Source organism: Perca flavescens, chromosome 21 (assembly GCF_004354835.1).
Source record: "Perca flavescens isolate YP-PL-M2 chromosome 21, PFLA_1.0, whole genome shotgun sequence".
NCBI classification, from domain to species: domain Eukaryota; kingdom Metazoa; phylum Chordata; class Actinopteri; order Perciformes; family Percidae; genus Perca; species Perca flavescens.
In genome coordinates, this window is record NC_041351.1 from 23,871,430 (window position 1) to 23,892,635 (window position 21,206).

General features: G+C 38.8%; 1 protein-coding gene across 3 annotated transcripts; it reads left to right on the forward strand.

Moving 5' to 3' along the window:
- Positions 1-1,556: 1,556 nt before the first annotated feature.
- fdxr (ferredoxin reductase) lies at positions 1,557-20,401 on the forward strand. Of its 3 annotated transcripts, none has more exons than XM_028568325.1 (12): positions 1,557-2,019; positions 2,787-2,890; positions 7,398-7,493; positions 9,906-10,028; positions 11,128-11,241; positions 11,411-11,512; positions 12,750-12,857; positions 16,113-16,197; positions 17,700-17,893; positions 17,990-18,161; positions 18,251-18,424; positions 19,876-20,401. In XM_028568325.1, exons 1-12 carry the CDS (start codon positions 1,932-1,934, stop codon positions 20,010-20,012), a joined length of 1,497 nt encoding a protein of 498 aa, XP_028424126.1. In that variant the 5' UTR covers positions 1,557-1,931; the 3' UTR covers positions 20,013-20,401. The 3 variants fall into 3 exon arrangements, with proteins under 3 accessions (XP_028424126.1, XP_028424127.1, XP_028424129.1); XM_028568326.1 differs by having other exon boundaries at positions 12,753-12,857; XM_028568328.1 differs by having other exon boundaries at positions 1,557-1,873.
- The last annotated feature ends 805 nt before the right edge of the window (positions 20,402-21,206 follow it).

Below are 21,206 nucleotides of genomic sequence, written 5' to 3' on the forward strand. Positions count from 1 at the left end.
AGTCATGATTCACTGTCGAGCCACAATTAATTAAATTAATTAAATGTTGCGCAACCAGCATCTTTTTGTAAAAAATAACCACAGAAACCTTCCTGCAAAGCAAATGTGTTGATTATCTAATTACACAGTTTCATCTGCACATCAACCGGCGTGTTTACACAGCTTCACGAAAATTTTATGAATCCCTAAAACTTATCCCTGCTCCTTCTGATCTCACCCTTTGACCAAGTGCGCCACATGTATATGTATACCCAGGTAACAATTTTTGGTTCCCAGAACATTCTGGGAATGTTCGTTTTTGGTTGCGGGAACGTTCCCTGAAGGTTAGTTTTTGGTTCCCATGGAAAGTTTTCCTGGCGTTAATTTTGGTTACATCGACCGTTCTCAGAACGTTCCCAGAACGTTCGCCTAACGTTGCAACCTTTAGAGAACGTTCCCCCTACCGTAACCTTTAGAGAACGTTCCCGTAACGTTCCCCTACCGTTGCAACCTTTAGAGAACGTCCCCCTAACCTTTAAGTAACCTTTATGGAACGTTCCCCTAACGTTATTTTTTACATTCCCCTAACCTTTAACAACCATGGTACCAAAAAATAAATTTATATTTATATAAGAATCAGAATCAGTTTTATTGGCCCTATAGGCACATTAACACAATATATTGTATAAATGTAGAGTGCAAAGTAATAGTGCAATTGTAGTGTGCAAGATGCATATTGGAATGATAAAGTATGTAATGTAGGTGAATGGCCAAAGTGGGGATGAGCCCACTTATCAGCAGTTCAGGAGAGTGATGGCAGTGGAAAAGAAGCTGTTCTTGTGTCTGGTTGTTTTTGTGTGCAGGGATCTGTAGCGCCTGGCAGAGGGGAGGAGGCAGGAGGATGGCAGCAGTGTAGGAGATGGCCAATAGCTCTTGTGGTAGGCCATGCTTCCGCAGTTGCCGTAGGAAGTACATCCTCTGTTGAGCCTTTTTAAGGATGTTGGACTCCCACTTCAGGTCCTGGGAAATGATGGAGCCCAGAAACTTGAAGGAGTCCACCTTTGACACTCGGCTGTTGGATATTGTGATGGGGGGGAGCACTGTGGGGTCTTCCACGTCTGCTGCAGTCAGCGTGGGGAAGTTTTTCTGGGAGGCCGCTAGAGTAGCAAGTAGAAGCATTAATAATTAATAATTATCATTCACAGGCACAGGTGTTTAGGCTACCTGTGTATAAATTCAGTAGTTTGTAAATGTGCCTGCTGCATCTTAAACTGAGCACCTGAAATGTACTACCAAAAAAAAAAAAAAAAAACATGAAGCATAGACATGTTAAATAAAACAACACAAAGTTGTGTTGTTTTATTGTATGCTACTTTAGAATTTATTTTATTTTCATTTTGGATCATGTTGTTTGTTGCTGTAATAATATTTCCACTCAAGTTTCAGCTATGCCAACTTTTAATTATTAACATTAGGGCAGCCCAAGTTATCAGTTATCAATTAGATAGTTATTCTTTGCGTGAGAAAATAGACGTGTGGCGTTCAATGCGAGTTGGCCAACTGTTTACAGTATGTGGAACCTTAGTACTGAATTGTCGGTGTTACACGGACTCTCTCGGGTGTAACACATGGTGCAGCCTTGAAAGCAGTCTGTTGATGATACCACTGCAACTATGATAAAGTTAATATTGGCACAAATAAAGAAACGCGGTTCGAAACGCGTTCATGTAATTAACTGTCAGCATCATTAACGTTAAGCTATTTGCGAACACGCAGCCCAGGAAAGATGAACGTTTTTCACCTTGGCCTTTGCTCTCAGTCCTGCTGACTGTCCAAAGCTCGGAGCAGAGGCAGCAATGTGGAGCTTGTTACTAAATACCAGGAAAACAACAGAGTGGGTTTAACTATTTCTTTTTTGAAGCCAGAACGTTTGTTTGTAGCCAGGGAAGAAGATGAGCGGCCATAAAATGATATTTTCCGGGTTGAAGGTGTGGACTAAAGGAAGAAGTAGGCCTGCATGGATAAGCCGATTTCATGATGGTGAGGCACTCTGAAACCATAACGTTAAGTTGTGTGTTAACCCCGCGGTATTTAACGCTTAATATGTCTAGTACTTCCAGTGTTAGTTTTTCTATATGGAGCCACACGTGCCAAACCCAGTACAAAAGTTAGTCAATTATTATTTGTCTAAGTTGCCTTCCGACAAAGCTGCATACTTGACTTGACTTCGCTTGACAATTCTAGCAGCACTTATATCAGTAAAATGTAATATTGCACAACTATATTCCTTAAAGTTACTCTCAGTTTTCAATGAATCAGTACGGTAACTTAGAGGACAGTAGCTGTGAACTGCTGGGGGAATGTTGCAATGCCTAAGTAGGACGTGTTAGTTTAGTCTTTACTGCTGTTATTTTTTTTTTTTTTTTTTAAATATGTTTATTGCAGATCATCATGGGGTACAGACTGCACAGTTGTTCATACAAACATCATTGTTTTTCTTATTTTCTTATTCATACAATAACCTCAATAAAGCAGCAACCAAGAACATACAAGTGCAATTATTTGGCAGATTCTGAATACATTATGGTGAGGCACAGTAGCAAATATGAAGACTTATGTTAAGCGACCAAAGAACAAACCAGGGGACAAAACAGAGGAGAAGAATTCCCTTTGCATCCATCGCTATTACAGTATCAGTATATGTGACCCCTCATCCCACAGCTTCTTCCCTCACCCCACTTAAATGTTTTGTTTGTCTGCTGCAGTTTTAAAGAGGATCTCTCATTCACCCTCTGCTGATTCCGCAGGTATGAATGGCCGTGGAAAGGCTTCTTTTTCCACTTGCAGCCCAAAGGTGTGTATTGTTGGAAGCGGTCCAGCAGCATTCTACACGGCACAGAGTTTGATCAAGGTATTTCCCGGTTTTGGTTATGTTGGAGAATATCTGTAGGCATTAGGATTAGGGGTGAGAATCTCCTGGCTCCTCACGATTCGATTCCAATTCAGAGGCCAACGATTCGATTCTAAACCCGTTATCGATGCTTCTCGATGCAACTATTTTTTATGTACATTTCCATACGTGATTTTTAAAAATATACATATAAATCTGAGTTTGCTACTCAGTTTGCTAATCACTTCCTAGACAAAGCAGCTAGACAAAGGTTAGATGACATACATTTGTCACACACAAGTTTTAATGAAATGTTTGAATGGGAAAATGTCATCCACGTGAATCGTGTAGATCCGAAGAGTTTTTATTTTGGGGTGGGGGGGGTTGGATTAGCACCGGTGCCTTAACGACCATTATCTACCGGACCGAATAGCAACGCGGATTTCGGTGACTTGTTTAGTTGCCACTTAAATGCCTGCGCTTCTCTCTGATGCTCCAGCAGGTAACGTTAGCCTACTGTTAGCTAGCAGCTGGAGTAAGCACGGTTAAAAGCTAAACGGTATGAAAGTGTCTGTATTTCACTGTAGACATATTCCAACAGTCTGCTGCTGCCGTTGTCTGAAAAACAACACAGATGTTGCGTTCACTTGAAATTTTCCTCGCCAGCCGCGTGCTGCATTCAAAGTTATTGTAAAATACCCTTTTCCCATCCAGTGATTGTTTTTGTCGTTTAAAAGGAATTTACTGCTGAAATAAGTTATTGTTATAAGTTATTGTTATGACATTTTTAACAAATCTTTTAATTTTGACCCTGTGGCCTTAGCAATAAACAAGCCATTCTTTAATGTCGCCGACTGTCGTTTTGGGCTCTTTTTTTTTTTTTTTTTTAGATCAACTTTTTATTTCTTTTATATTTTTGAACAGACAAATACAATTGAACAAGGTGCTCTTTTATATTTTTATATATATATATATATATATATATATATACACATACTACTGGTCAAAAGTTTTAGAACACCCCAATTTTTCCAGGTTTTTATTGAAATTCATGCAGTGTCTTATTGTACTATGAAGTAAAAGAATAGAACAAATGAACAATTTAAGTTAAAAAATAAATCATGGAATCAATTTATAAACCAAAATGTATTCTAAATTTTTGACTCATCAAAGTAGCCCCCTTTGGCAGATATAACGGCTGAACACACTCGTGGCATTCTTTCTACAATGGAAATCAAATATTCTTCAGAAAGTTCTTCCCAACTCTGTTGCAGAAGTTCCCATACATGTGTGACACTTGTAGGTTGCTTTGCTTTCACTTTTCTGTCCAGTTCATCCCAAACCAGCTCAATGAGGTTTAAGTCTGGTGACTGTGCTGGCCACTCCATGTTTTTAAGCTTACCATCTTGTTCTTTTTTCCTAAGGTAGTTCTGGCATAGCTTAGAGACTTGTTTTGGGTCATTATCTTGCTGTAGGATGAATCCCTGACCAAACTAGGCGCATACCAGAGGGTACTGCATGGCTCTGCAGAATGCTGTGGTAGCCGTTTTGGTTCAGGGTGCCTTTCACTCTGTACAAATCACCGACCCTGGATCCAGCAAAACAGCCCCAGACCATATATATATATATATATATATATATATTTTTTATCTTTCGGTTCAGGCACTGTTTTAAAAGTATCATTTTAGCACTGGGAAAATGTTGTGTTTTATCATTATTATTGTCACCTTTTTCAGTTTTCATTTTTTTTCCTTTTGGCCATTTTTGTGTTTCTTTTTTTTCTGCACTCTTGCCTAAACTCTAAGTTGTTGTCCCTTATCCCATCCTCTTTCAGTCAAGCATTTTTCTGATTTGTAATTGTCTGGAGACAGTAACTTTTAAATAAAAATGAACACTTTTTTTTTTTTTTTTTTTTTAGCGATTATTAACTTATCAGAATCGAGCATCGAATCGTTCTAGAGAGACTCGCGATGCATCTAAGAATCGATTATTTTTCCCACCCCTAATTAGAATTGGACAGTATAGATTACACCTTCTATCAAAGTATAATTTTATATCGTGATATAGTTAAGTATTTGGAAAATTCTGACACCTGACAAACTAAGGTACTTTAATATTTTATTGCAAACATTTTATGAACATACAACGTTGCCATAAAGCAGTCCTGTTCACTGATTTGAAACATTGCCTACAATGGCCTAATACGCCCAATAGTAGCTACCAATGTATCAGCCTGTGTGATCCTAGCCTAAGTTAACATAACCACATCTGCTTCACAATTATCAACCTTTTTTTATACCTTTACATTATTCTGCAGTAGTACAACACATACTGTAGGAATAATGTCTTAGACCATGCTGGTGGACCAGCACATATGCCAGCTGCTGTGTTTTCAGCGGGGCAAGGTTATCCACCATTATTATTAATTATGATGTTTGTTGATAAGGATAGAAAACACGTCTAGTCTTTAACAGTGGCAAAACAGAGCACATTTAAGGCAAATAAGTTTAAGACATTTCAGCTTGACCAAAAGAAAATAAAGTTCCTGCTATATGTATTATGTTTAAAATTATTCTCTGCTTGTAGTTACATAATTTTAGCCCACAGGTCCACCTTGAACAACTAACCAGCTCAAAATGAAACCGAGAATAAGGTGTGCACTTCCTTAGAAAACAAACCCTGACTGATTGACCCTTGTTGGCTTAAGTTTTTAAAACAAATGTCTCATACTTCTAACTGCACAGGCCTTGTAATAGTAGGACAGGAAATAAGTTGCAGACTGCTTTGTGTAGACCAAACTGGTATTTTTGAGTCATCAGGCTAGTACACAGTACACATTGATCTCTCTGTGACAAGTTGTCCTAGATAGTGCCTAGGTTTTGTACATATATGTTATTGGAAAGAAAGAAAGACAGAGCTTTATTTCTTAAAACATTTTATTGTGTAGCATTAGCTGGTGTTATTTAAATGCAGCTGTGTGGCTCTTTGATGTTTTTTGTCATTGTGGTAATTCAAGTTTTTATTAAGTTTTCCAATGCGTAGAGAACATAATATACCACAAGGCACATTTTTAAATCCGTAAAGAACAGGAAACAGAAGACATCTGGGCACATGAAATGGCTAAGTCAAATAAAAATAAGAAAATTGAAGGAATACTTTCAATAATAATTATCATTCACAGGTTCCATTTTTCAAGTTCAACTGGTGTATAACAGTAGGCTACCTTTGTATAGATTCCGTACTTTGTGAAGGTGCCTGCTGCATCTTAACCTGAGCACCGGAAATGTACTACCATGGTTTTAGTCTCCTAAACTTGAATTACAATCCCTTTCCCAGATCTTTCTTAAGACCTCTTCAGACTTGACATTAACAAAATGTACGACAGTCAGAGTCTGGCCCAGGATTGCCTGCACATGGCTCTCACCTCTGACATCACAAGCTAACATGGAGGTGTCTGGACCTAATTTGTCTTTAATGATTTTGTCTCTTTTTAATCTTGTTTTGTCTCTTCAAAGAGGTTTATTCGATAGCTAGATTAACCGGCTGTACTTAAACATTATGTTGTTTTGAGCTAAACGTTTAGATATTTCAGTCTGAACCAAAGTGGACATTGCCATCCATAGAGCCACACTTCTACCATGGCTAAAAATAAAAAGTTAAGATATAATATGTTACTTTGTACACTAGGGCTGTGTATTGGCAAGAATCTGGCAATACCACGATACATGGGTCACGATTCAATATATTGCAATATATTTCGATACTGTGCGTAAGGCGATATATTGGGATTTTTTTAAAGAATAATTTTGACATGATGTGCATAAAAGTCAAAGAAGTTTACTTTAGGTAAACAAAACACAGAAACTCAAACTGCCAGTTTGGGATTGTGGTTCTCAGTGAGCAAATTTGTATATGCTAAAATAGGCCAAAGTTCAGACATAGCTACATTGTTAAATCCGCCATGTTCATCGCCATTCACTGTCTACTGTAGGAAAAATAGCCAGCTAATATTCACACCGGTATGTTGACGGAAGTTGGGGGTTTTCAGGTGCTGCATGATTTCTCTGCGACCAAGTAGCAGTGCTTCGGCTGTGCTTCCACCCAATATAGTCCCAAATCAATATCTGCCTAGGAAATCATCTAGTCTTAATCTGCATTGCTATTTGTACTTTTGTGAATACGCAGGCCACAAGAAGTAATTAGGTTGTTTGTTTTTTGTTTTGGCTCACTTTTACTCACAACATGCCAACCGGCAACAAAGGATTCCATTCACTATGCTAAGCTAACGGCGACTAATACAATGCATGCACTGAGACAAAAATGTGTTTGCCCACCTATATAAATATAGAGGAGACGGTGAATAACGCCATTTCAACAAACTGTGGCGTATTTCTTTAAGTCCTGTAACTCAGCCTATAGGGTCATGTTCTTAAAAGGAGACTTATTTCTAATCATTGCAAATATCCAACAACTGTAATCAAAAGGATTCTGTTTTACATGTTGTGCCTCTCTCCTTTTGTCCTCTCAGGCCCGTCAAGATGTTGAGGTGGACCTTTATGAGCGGCTGCCGGTCCCCTTCGGTCTGGTCAGGTTCGGGGTGGCCCCTGATCATCCTGAAGTCAAGGTCCTTGATCCTAAATAGATGTGTTTAAAGAACAGACACTATTTGGTTATTTACAGTACGGACAGGGCTGTCAGCATTTTGAGGATTGCCCACTGTGGTGCAGGTTCAACTTAATAGAAAGTGAGAGTGCCTTCATAATGCTGACGTGATTAGTTTGTCCTCTCTGATCTGTGCTGTGATGATTTCTCCTCTCAGTTCTTTGTGTGTTTATTACTATAGTTGGCTTATTTAAATAAATAAAAAAAGAAACTCAGTCCAACCGGTTTATGTCAGTCCTTGCAGTAGTGTGTGATGATGAAGATAAGTCTCACCGTTTGAAGGCAGTTTCTTTCTAACACGCGTCAGCCTGGCAGAAAAAGTCCCTGGCACGTATAATGGAAAATACCAAACCACGTGGTAATGTAGATAAAGTAGATAGATGGATGTATGCCAAGTAAAATTATTGTGAGACCTCACAAAGTGATGTGTGATACAATTAGTTATAATGTCAGTGTGAATGGTAATTCAGCCCAGAAACTGTCTGCTCTGACAGTATCCTGCAGGTGTTAAAGTGAAAATGAAATACAAAACAAGCTTGGTGTTCACACGCAGGAAGAAAGGATTTGCCTCCCAGTCTGGAGCCATAGTTAAAAGCACTGTGTGGGAGTTTTTCTTTGCAACTCTTAGAAACTTAATATTGTTTGCAATTAAAACAGTGTGCGTGAGTTTTTCTTTGCAAAAGCAATAGTATAATAGCTTTCTTGCCAAAAGGCTAGATGTAGCTTCATAGTTAGACATTAGCGTCGTATCGGTCTTCTCATCTAAGCATGTTTCCCAAAATATCCAACTGTTTGCATTAAAGTGTCCCAGAAACATACTATGTAATACAACTAAAGTACTTAAGTTCACACTTGGCATTTGACATTTGCCATACAAGAAATTAAAGTACTTTGTACTATGTTTTCTCCTAAAAGGACATGATATAAGGAATGCACCGACAGGGTGCAATCAAGCAGCAACTTTGGAATGCCGCTGCCAATTCCAAACTAGAAAAAAGAAAAAAATCAAAAAGAAATTCTACTAAAAAAAAGAAGACATTTTGTTTTTCAAGTATGTATTGCTGTTTTTTTCTTCTCACAATTATAGGGAACCTTTGCTTCAATATACAATGTATCCTCTAGTTTGAAACGTACCTTCACTTAAAGAGGTAATTCCACATAATAGTAGTTTACAACTGTGTCATGTGGCATTCCTAAAAGTCACTCATACGAGGAACTTGGTTTACGAAATCAGGGCAGTGGATTAAAGAAACCAGATTTCCCACATTTTCCTCGGAAAGCGGTGCTTATGTGTTCCTGCAAAGTATCACTATGACAGGAGAGCGGTGAAATGAAAGCAACAATCATTACACTTACAGTACGTCCTTGTTTAATTATATAATTTAATTCAAAGTCAGACAAAAACGCAAACTGATATTTAAGCCACTATAAGTCTAAATCCGTTACAACAGCTGAACTTTTATTTTATGTTATTACTTTTAAGTTATTTTATATTTTTTGCAAAATTAAGAAGGAAAATCTGTGCTTTCAATATAGTCTGTCCACTCACTGCACCATCACCATCAGTTCAAATGCTTTAATACACACACACACACACACACACCCACAAATCATTATGCCTACAGAACTTGCCTGGTAATAATCAGGATTTTACATTGTCTTTAGTTGTCTGTACTGTGATAGTTGACTGTACTGTACGTCCATGGGTACGTTGTAAACAGGAACTGCTAATAACTAATTTGGCCTATTTTTAATGGCTCCCAATTGGTGCAGTCAGTAGTTGCACATTTACAGTACATCAGGGTTTTTTTCTGCCTTAGAATGGGCCTTTGGGGGTGCGACGGCACGACAGTAAGCATGATCGATGATGTTTGCGTACAGTAAAGACAATGAGTCTGTGTTACCTTATTTGACAGAAATCTATATGCATTTGGCTGTTATTTCTGACAATTTGATGAACAAAAATGTCAATAATGCTTCAGTAAGTGAAACCCCAATCAACAAAACTGCTTAAAAAAATTATATTAACATTTAAATAACATTCTTTAAGTCACCGGGAGTGTCTGAGACTGAGATAAGCGCTCCTATTCAACTTTACAGTATGCTCTGCTTTTCAACTGTTGTTTGGTAAATTGCTATTAAACACAGTTGAAGAGGATTTGAATTGCTATTTTTCCTCCTTAATTCTTATCATTTTGGCATGGATTTTCCTTTGGTGCTGGCCAAAAGCTCTTTGGGGGGGCGGCAAAAATTCCTTTGTGTTATAATAAGGTGCACAAACGTGTATTCTTCATTAAACTGACTTAACTGTACAAATACAAATCCTGTTATCTTACCTTTTTGACTAAAAATAGTTCTGAACCTTCCTTCTCAGAATGTCATCAACACATTCACACAGACGGCCAAACATCCGCGCTGTAGCTTCTATGGTAACGTGAATGTGGGGAAGGATGTGAGCGTCAAAGAGCTGCAGCAAGCCTACCATGCAGTCGTACTGGTAAGAACATGAACACATATGGCTTAAAGTTACTATATGTCACTTTTTTTCATGTTTCTGAAACTATGTAATTATGTATATAATGATCATAAAAACATATGTAACAGCAAACAAGACTAACAGTGATAAAACCCTATTTTTATGTAGTTTTTAGTAAGGCCTTTTCCCGGGTCCGATTTTTCCTGTGAAGTCACAGAATGATTTGCGGCAGGTAAACGGCGCTACAGTAACACATTCTGATGGGTCACCGATTTCTTTGTAACACCGGAAAAGCCTGTGTTAGCATATCCAGCCAGGTAAAAGGTAGCAGGAGATTTCTTTATATGCCTGATTGTATTTTAAACTGATAAGATATCAGTTATAGTTATGGTTGATACTGGGGCAAGGCCATCACAGGAAAAAAAGGAAATTAAAAACTAAAAGGACAAGTGACAGACGACGGGCAAGAATCCAAATCAATCTCAGTTGGGCTATCAACAGATTACGGAGGAGACAATTACAGTTAAGTACGGTTAATTAAAATAACTTTGCAATGCTCTGTGTGATTATACGTCTGTAGCCTACATTAAATTACGTCCGCCTTCCATTTAGCGCCCGTTTTTTATTGGCTTACTATTTTCTTTTCCCTTGTCCCCCTGTACTTGTGTAAAGCATCATTGGGTTTCATGAAATGCGCTATATAAATATAAGTTATTACATTGGTTGATACAACAAACTCTTATTGCTTTGGCTCGTGACACTCGGGACAGTGATACCCGGTTTAGCTCACGTGACATCCAGAGTAGGCTAAGATACCGTATGCAACACTTGAAATGCAACAATGCACCTTTAACGTATTCTCTTATTGTACATTAATGATTTTCTGTCTGAGCCAAATATTCATTGCGACTATATGACCTCACAGTAATGCTAACTCAGTAATCTACAGTGCCAATACAGCACTGTAAAGAGAAGACCTTTACGACAGCAGGTGTTGTAAAAACACTACCGCGTTTGTCCAAAGCGGCCGCTAGAATCAACACAAACTGAAAGTTACATATAGTCACTTTAAGTAAGCCTTAGCATCCATATGCATTGCTTTCTGTATGTTTTATGGTAGAGTTACGGGGCAGAGGGAAACAGGAGTATGGGAGTGCCAGGAGAAGACCTGGCCGGTGTGTACTCTGCCAAAGACTTTGTGGGCTGGTACAACGGGCTGCCCAGCTGTCGAGAGGTATGCCTTTAGACTGTGTAAGTTAAGTGAATGTTTCTCAAGTGGATAATGCCACATATAAAAGCATCAGCATGTGAAAGATTATCAGATCAGTCATATTTTTCTTTACTTTTGGTTCTACTCCTTTATCAGCAAATCTCTGTCTCGCTCTGTTATCTTTTCCATTCAGCTGAGTCCAGACCTGAGTTGTGAAACAGCTGTCATTCTGGGACAAGGTAATGTGGCTTTGGATGTCGCAAGAGTCCTGTTGTCTCCCATTGACATTTTAAAGGTGAGATAACCACACAGCCTTGGTTATTTAAGATAAGAATATAGTAGTACACAGCATGTTCTTACAACAAGTGAAAACTAAAGTATCTGTCGCTATCGCTATGTCCATAGCGATATTACATTAAACGAAAGATGTGCTCAATTCAAATTCACTACATATGTCGTACAGTTCCTTAATATTGCCATACATTACATATTGTGTGGATATATGGGGAAACACGTACAAAACAATCACTAACCCTATTTTTATATTACAAAAGAGAGCAATAAGACTCATTCACAGAGCAAAATACCTTGAACCAACAAACAGATTATTTATAAACTCACATACACTTAAATTAAGAGATTTGGTAGAAGCCAAAACAATGCAAATAATGAATGAAGTCAAAAATAGATCCAGAAGCAGTTTCAGATTAGAGAGGGCAAGTATGAACTGTGGGGAATGTGCATGTTCACAAATGTAAAACAAAGATGTGTATCAGCAAAAGGAGTAAACATGTGGGATCTTTTAGATGAGGAAGTAAAAATGTGTTACACGCTACAAAGGATGATTAACCAATATAAAAAGGAAGCATGAATGGCAATGTGTTACATATGTGTGATAATATGTATACAAAATACAGAAGTTAATGATAATAAAAATAAATTGATAATATCCTGAGGGACCAAAGAAGAAAATAAGAATAAAATAAATTTTAATAAATAATAATAATAAAAAAGATTATATTGCGGGCCTCAAACGTGTCTCCCTAAAGTAATAATCTGCTGTATTTTATATAAACATACTGTATGTTCAATTCTCAAGACCCAAAACCCTCAAAGACAGTTAGAAGAAGTTAGGTATACTGACAGGTGTCCATGGGTGAATAATAAAGATCCATGACAACATGTCTGCCTTGCACCTTAGACCACTAAATACACCTCCAATTAACACAATCTTAACGGCCGTATGCAGTGTTTTGTTTTTTGCTCCATGCTTGTACAGACAAGGAATAAGGTGCCATTTGCAGAACCTTTACCTCCTCAACAGTAAATTTAAGGAAAATGACCAACGCCAAATACCAAAACTTACATATTGCATAATTGTGGACATACAGCATCAGAAATAACACCAAGTATGAAGCAAAATAATCATCAACTTTACAACCCCTCAGAAATGTAAATGTTGTTGATGAGGAGACAGATTTGCAAAATATCTCTCTTTTTTTTTTTTTTTTTTTTTTTTTCTTTCTTCACAGAAGACAGACATCACCCAGCCGGCCCTGGAAGCTCTGGCAGAGAGCCAGGTCCGCAGGGTGCTGGTTGTTGGCAGGAGAGGACCCATGCAGGTCGCTTGCACAATCAAGGTCTGTGTTGGAAGCAATCTTGTATTTAGTACTCTGAAGTTCCTGTCTTCCTGAAGGTGTATTTGAAGTCATGCTGGAGATGTTAACTTAGCTGATCCTTGAACAAAGATATCGCGGGCTCCGTTAACCCAGATACTAAATCGTGTGGCTGGCCCAGCGACATCCAAAAGGAGACAGCCCTGACACAAAACATTCCCTTATCATGTAGCTGCCTACATAGACTCTCTGAATCTGTAGATAGACAAACAGCTATACATGAAGAGGTTTGGTTGAGACTGGCGGAATATTCTTGTCTCCTGACCTGTGACCTATGAATGTTGTCCTGTAAGATTTCCCTAATACTGGGAACACACCGCCCACGTAAGTGTCGTGTGGCGTAGATACATGCCTGATTGTGCACCTGGTGTTTCACAACGGACGTGTGAAAGATCCTTCTCTCTCTCTCTCTCTCTCTCTCTCTCTCTCTCTCTCTCTCTCTCTCTCTCTCTCATAGAATGAGACAGGATGATTGGGGAAAACCGTGGTAATTGGTGTGTTTTGGCTGTTCTGCCTCATAGTAAAGCATAGTATTCAGGGTTTCCACATCCTTCTTGAACATCAAAAAAACAGCAAAAACATTTCTTGCAAGTAACAAAGATGCTTAGGGGAAATGTAGTGGAGTAAAAGTATGCATTTCATTTAGGAAATTTAGTGGAGTAAAAGTTTCCAGAAATATAAATAACAAAGTAAAGTACACAGGGTTTCCCGCAGAAAATGTGTTAGTTAAGGTGGTACAAATAACAAGGTCACATGAGACACAGCCATCTTCTAAAGGTATACATACTGGGAACTATTCTAAGAAAGTTGAAATACTGCTACTTCTGCTGCTTGGGTGGAGTGATTTTATAATTTGCTCGCAGCACCTGAGAAGCCCCGTGGTGAGGAGCAGAGAGTTCGCCTGGAGTTTGCTCAGAGGCCCAAGTAGCAGAAGTAGCAGTGCTTCGCCTTCTGATGATATAGTTCCCAGTATGTATACGGTTAGAAGACGACTGTGTCTCATGTGCCCTTGTTATTTGTACACGCTGTGACTATGCAAATCACAACATGTAAATAGGAAAATGTTGGCGTTATTTTGTCACTTATTGGGAGTAGTAGGCTAGATGGAGCCGGTTACCTCCAGGATCTGTTCAAAGCTAGGCGGGTCAGACAGAGTTACGACACGCACGGAGATGAGAAGGGTATGTATGGACTTATCTAACTCTGGGGGATACAGTGAATAAGCTTAAGTCCCAATAAGTCGGCGTGTTCCTTTAACTGATATGTGCCGGGTCCAGGCTGCACACCTAGTGGCACACTTGACTCTTTCCAGGACAAGCCCAGGCCCTGTGTATTAAATTATTCCTTAATTTATGTTGTGATAGGTAATAGAAAAAGAATGGTGAATCTACTAATTAAGAAGGGGCACTCAACTGCAAATGTAGCAAATCTTGCATCCATTCCTGGATCATTCTTTTAACAACTAACACTAACCTTACTAAACCTCAGGTCTTTGGCAGGGAAATCTTTTTTAAAAACAATGATTTAATTATGAAGCACAGTCTGATTTTATGTTTTTAACTGAAACCTGGTTAAACCATAATAACTTCGCTCGGGGAGTCGCCATTTTGTTTAATGACTCATTCCAATGTACGCCAATATCTTATGGACATTTTGCTTCTTTTGAATATGTGGCTCTTCAGCTGAGGTCCTCCCCTCGAGCTACATTTCTAAATCTATGCTATGCTATGGCGTTATGTATGTGCCTCATTCCTGAGTGAGTAATTGTATGTTCTGAGCACAGAAAACTATATTTTGCAAGCACAGAACATTACATTTTGAAAGGAAATTAACGCTCGCAAAACATAATTTCGTTTAAGCATACAAAAACCTATTCTGTGCTCAATACATGTATTTGCATGTTTGCTATTATGCATATTAATGTACAAAAATAACTCTTCACGCAGTTTACTCAGTTGTCCTCTCAAAAACTCTTTCTCTGTACGCAGTCAGACGCTGCTGCGCTCCGCTCTCTCTCGCTCTCAACCTCTGCACTCTGTGCGTGCTCAACTCTGACACACCTTCTCAAATTTTCATAGCGTTTCAAGCGTGCAACAAAACCCACCAATAGGACAATTTAAGGTCAATTCTGATACTTCTGTTGGTTTATAAAGCACTAAACGGTTTGGGGCCAAAATACATTTCTGATCTGCTGCTACATTATGAACCACCCAGACCTCTCAGGTCATCTGGGACACGTCTGCTTTCTGTCCCCAGAGTCAGAACTAAACAGGGGGAAGCACAATCAGTTTTTATGCTCAACATATCTGGAACAAACTCCCAGAAAACTGCAGGCCCGCCACAACTCTGTTCTTTTAAATCAAGGCCGAAGACCTTTTATATTTTATATTTTGAATGGTTTACTGAAGAAAAAATTTAGAAAATTGGATCTATGTAAGCATATAATGAGAATTAAAAAGTAATTTCAGTGGGACCGGCCGTTCTGGGAATGTCGAGACTTGCGGATGGATTACGTGTATAGAGCAACGGCTCATACATTGTCTCACACTAGCGTGCTAAAATCTCGTATTTTATCTGTTTTAATATGTTTTATTGTGTTCGACTGCTCTTTAATCTTTTATGTAAAGCACTTTGGATTGCCCTGTTGCTGAAATGTGCTTTACAAATAGAGCTGCCTTGCCTTTCCTTTTGGGGACATAATTTGAAATTGGGAAATATTTGATGTTGGAAAAAAGGTAATAAATTGCAATATATCGCAGAATATTGCAATATTTTTAAAATGGCAATAATATCGTATCGTGACATAAGCATTGTGATGATATCGTACTGTGAGGCCTCTGGTGATTCCCACCCCTAGTACTTGCTGTAGCTGTTCACAGTTTGCAGAGGAATTCTTACCAATATTTGAATGCTACTAGCCTATTATTTTATTATTTCAGCTTTTTTCATTTCTTTTCATCTAAATACTAAAATTACTTTCAGCTGATTATTTTGACGTGTAGTCCTCTAGTTTTTATAGACGCTCAATGGCAAGGAGTTACAATGGGAGGTTGGTGGGAGGTGTTTAGCCAACACTATGAAAATAAGATCAAGTTGTGGTAAACTAGAATTACCCTTTAAACTCCCCAAACACGTTTACTAAGAGACACATGTTCTTCCAGCTTTAAATGGTTTTCTAGTCCAGCCCAGCCATCCCTGCTGTGCTCTCCTTGTCTACAGGAGCTTAGAGAAATGGTGAACCTGCCCAACACCAGACCTGACATGGTGGCAGCTGATTTTGAGGGTGTCACAGAAGCTCTTAAAGGTAAGAAATTAAATATTATCTTAATACTGTACCTCTTTTTGAAGGATGGCATGTTCTTTTTTACTGTCTCATCAGTCTGCTCTATTCTTGAACTAGTGTGGAGACTTGCACTGGATATGTTATATTTGTTGTTTCAGAGCCTAAGAATGGGGATATTTCACATTTTAAGGCAACACAATAGGCTACATACAGTAGCGTGTTTATTATATGCAATACAACAGAAAAGAGTAAAACTAGCAGTACAGTACAGTAAGATACTGTCTGTGTTGAAAGTATGAGTTTAAAAGGAATAAGACTTTTGATTAATGCAGAGACAGTTGAAAATGTCAATAGGAAGGAAGAAATGTACGCTGTGGTTAACAGTTGCAACATTGAGACACGCAGCCCATATACAGTGAGGCGAATGGAAACTGTGAACCAGTAAATAAAGATGTTTTCTAGTTCCTAAGGTTTTCTGCTGGTGTAAGAAACTGCTGAATTATGCAACATCATAAAGTGTCTTGGTCCTGATGAGCTTTTTGTCAGTCTTCGTCCTTGCTAGAGAAATGACATTGAACTGATTGATGCTGCTGAGCATGTTCACACTCAGTGATAACCGTCTCCTTGCCTCTGTTCATGGCTAATTATAACAACCTTGATCTTATCTCTGTTAAACACAATGAGCGGTAAGTGAAGGGTGCTAAAAGAAACTGGTGGTTTGTGTCTGTCTGGTTTCCAGTGCTGCTAAACCTGCAAGTAATAATATTCCCAGTGCTGCAGCAGTTACTGGTGCGTGGTTAAAGTAGCACATCAAAAAGCATGCACTTACAGGTATTGATGAAGACCATTGGGTTTAAACATTTTTACAAAATAATTAAACGTGCATTTCTTTAGTGTGGATGTATAGGTTCTGTGTTTTTGATGACCGGTATTTGGTATGTGACCACATCTGCATGTACGCACACATTTTCTCAGACACACCTACACGTTTTTTCCATGTTTATGTACAACAAGGCAGAGGCCACGTGATCACACACACTCACACACACACACATACACATACTAGAGTTAATTTTTCCAATTACTTCAGATTTAGTCATAGTGCTGAGATGAGAAGTCTGTGTCAACTTAATTCAGATTTTTATCAACAAAAACTCAACACAAAACATTTGAGTCTTGTCTTGTTTAAAAAGAGCAACATTTTTGTCTGTGGTCTATTTATTTTAGTCGATAATAAATTGGTCTTAGTCAAGAAGACTTGGGAGCATTTTAGTCTAATACAAGCAAAAACAGATGACCTAAAATGTTCTGTTTTTATTTTAAGTTTGCCTTTAAACAATACTTACATACCCGTGTGTATATTTCTACTTAGTTATTGGTCACTGTGATTGTTCCTCCTGTCCATTCTGGCCATGAAGAGATCAGACACAAATACACAGACAGTCATTCTGAATGTAACTTCTTTAAATGTAAGAAAAACCAAAGCTGACAGAAGTTCATTTTAAGTATCTGTGCTGTGTCAGATTTGCCGAGGCCCAGAAAGCGGCTGACAGAGCTCATGTTGAAGACAGCCGTGGAGGTCCCAGGAGAGAAGGAGAAGCGAAACAAGGCCTCCCGCTTCTGGGGCCTTCGATTCTTCCGGAGCCCCATTGAAATCCTGGCCGACCCTGACACCAACAGGACAGCTGGCATCCGACTTGGGGTCAACAAGCTGGAGGTTAACAGGATTTTTGTTTTAACAATCAAGAAGTCCCTCGTGGTCAGCTGCTTTGTTCATTGGCCTGGTTAAAATTGGTTCCCTTTGTATGACCAGGGCTCAGGCGAGGGAGCCCGGGCAGTGCTCACTGGAGAAGTGGAGGACGTGACCTGTGGCCTGGTGATTAGCAGTATCGGCTACAAGAGCATCCCCATCGATCCATCAGTGCCGTTTGACTCCCGCAAAGCCATCGTACCAAACAATATGGGCCGTATTGAACAAGCTGCAGGTACTCAGTAAATACCATAAAGAACAAGAGCCCTTAGCAAGCTAAATCCTTGCTAAGAAAAAATGGAATTAATTCATCTTTCTTTCTAGGGCTATATTGTAGTGGCTGGCTAAAAACAGGCCCCACTGGGGTGATAGCGACCACTATGAATAATAGTTTTGACACTGCACGATCCATGGTGGAGGACATGGACTCGGGAACGTTGGACGTATCTACTGCCAGGACCGGTTCACAAAGCATCTGTGCTCTGCTGGGAAAGAGAGGTACTCTACTGTCCCTTTGGTTGTTTCACTGTTTTCTGTTGAGGCCTGTTTTCTGACCTGGAAGTTTATATGATCACAGTCTGTTTAGATTTCCATAACATTATTTAAGTGACACTTTACATCTATCTGAAATGAAAGGAGTTTCTGTCTGTATGTATTATTGTCCTTCAATTTCCTCAACAGCTGCTCATCCTATCGACTTCACACTTAGCAGGTGTATGCATGGAAGTGCAGTGTCGTGTGCGAGCTCTTGAGATCTACAGGACATATTTAGTAGTGCGTTATGTACACACTGTGTGGTGTATTGTGAGAGGGGACCACTATGAAGTGTTACACCGTGGAATGGCATGCTGGGAAAGCTTACTCTCCGTTGCTCGCTACAGTTCATTCAAGAACAGACAAAGAAAGAGAGACCGGACATTTTTACATTGTGTAACTTTCAGAATGAACGCTTTTGTATCCTGAAATCTTTGGGTCCCAAATAGCTCGCTGTTAGCAAACAACGTGTATACTCTAGCATTGATATTGAACACAACTATGTCATGGCGGGTGTATTGCTCAGGACCCAAAGAAAGTGCAGTGTCGTGTGTGGAGTTGTTTGGATGAGCAGTTCTCGCAGCAATACCAGAGGCCAAGCAATCAGTCAGTAGCAGAGCGTAGGTTTATGGTAGTGAGCCATTCACAGCATGAGAGGCAAGTATTTTTCTGCAAATGATGAATAAAAAGAAGCTACATAACAGCTGCAGAGTGTAGAAGAATCCACTCATGAGGTGCTTCACATCTAAAAATGACACTAACTGGTTTGACATGATCAAAAGTTCACACAACTATGGTCCTATCTACTATACCAGTCCAAGTAGGTCACTTTTATAAAAAAAAAATAACTTTTAGTCATATTTGCTGAAACTGTCACTACAATCCTTAGCACATGATAATCTGTGAAAACAAATCACGTTCCTCTGCCTCCCCCTAGTGCTCCCCCATGTCAATGACTGCGGTCAAACTGTAAACTACTAGGCAGCGCTGATCTAAAAATCATCAGAAACATTGTTTAGTGTGCTGTTAAGCTATGAAATGGAAAGGTTTGTGACTCGGCTGCTTCGTAAAAACGGTCGAGCCAAAACCGAGCCCTGCCTACTGACTGGCTGGAGCAAACCTTCTCATGTTACAGCTAAACAGTACACTAAAATGTTTCTTAAAACATGCAAGGTAATAATTAGGCAATGCAGTAACAAAATCTTGATTCATATTTGATCAGCCTTGCCTAGTTTTTTTCACAATTATCTGATTAATGGAGTATTTTCAGGTGTAGGTTAAGTAGTAGTCACTGTTTGAGCAAATAAGACAAAAGTATTTTTTGTATTTTTTTATTAAAAACTGTATCTTGAAATGCAAATCTGTTGTTGAAAAAAAAAATGCCATTAGCTAAATGTGATTTGTATTGCCTGTAGGAGTGAAACCAGTGACTTTTTCCGACTGGGAGAAGATTGACATTGTGGAGATGAGAAGGGGTGAAGCCACTGGGAAACCCAGAGAAAAACTTCTGACTGTAGAGGAAATGCTGCAGGTGGCTCGAAAAAATAACTGAAGACAAGAATCAGTTCACAGGTGAACTCTGCACACTGATTAACTGTTGCAGCATAAAATAACAGCAGTTGTTACCATACTGATGTTATCAATGACTGACCACCATGGGCACAGAAAAGAAATGGCATTATGAAGCACTCAACATGGACCTAATTCATATTGTGGACTGTACACAATTAAAAGCTCATAGGTACCATTTACCCCTAAAGTTGGTCTTGTTTTTCAGTTTGAACCTGTTCAACAGTATAATCTAAAGCACTGAAAGACTGAGCTGTGGTTTCCTGTTACACTAACCTCAAAAACAGGACTCCCTTATGGAGGCTATTGATACTGAACTTATGTACTGTTATATACTATGTATGTTAAAGAGTAAACACTGAACTGGCTGAATTATGTCTTTACACTTCATATGAATCTTTGATACAAAATAAAAAATGTGAACTGTATCCTTTTATTCCTGTCTTGGAGTAGCATTTCCTACTGCTGCATTCTAAATATGAACCTCAGCTCTACACACACTTGCAGCATTTGTCCAATAGGGTTTCACAGAACCTGCTCACCTTCTTTAGCATCTTGCATCAACATGGACTCAGTTGACTGGAGAAGTTTAAAGGCCTTCTTCATGGAGATATCATTGGGAGACGTATCTGTAGTACAACATAAATTAAGTAAGTGTCCATAAGTAGCTCTGTAAAGATTCTGTCACGAATGTGCTTACCTCTAATCATTCTACTCTGGAGGCCATTATCAGCTCTCTCGTTTGTGCCAACAACTGGCAAACTCGAGCCTTAGGACAATGCAGTTGCGGTTAATCAAACATTTCTGCTGTTTGATGGTACATATACATTTTTAATTTTTTTTAAAACTTTCAAACGTTGCAAAGATCTTTAATTCATTTTGCCAGTCAGTAATGTGGATATAATGACTAAGTGGGTAAAGGCAAATAATAGAACAGTTACAACAGTCTGGTAAGTTCAGAAAATGACATAACTTTACTGTAATGCAGCCTTTAAAACCAGGAAAAGACAACGTTGTGTCATTTTACCATATTACGATATCCAAAATCTAAGACGATATCTAGCCTCATATCACGATATCGATATAATATCGATATATTGCCCAGCTCTAGTCCATGGGCATGCTCCCCTGTAAGAAAATGTTGTATATTTTAAAATTTAAATGAATCAATCTGGTG

What these genes read in the sequence shown, in the direction of transcription:
- fdxr (XM_028568325.1), top strand. Translation starts at nt 1,932, where the DNA reads ATGAGCGGCCATAAAATGATATTTTCCGGGTTGAAGGTGTGGACTAAA. An exon ending in CTCCCATTGACATTTTAAAG is followed by an intron (nt 11,513 to 12,749) that starts GTGAGATAACCA and finishes CTTTCTTCACAG; the next exon opens with AAGACAGACATCACCCAGCC. An exon ending in TGTCACAGAAGCTCTTAAAG is followed by an intron (nt 16,198 to 17,699) that starts GTAAGAAATTAA and finishes GTGCTGTGTCAG; the next exon opens with ATTTGCCGAGGCCCAGAAAG.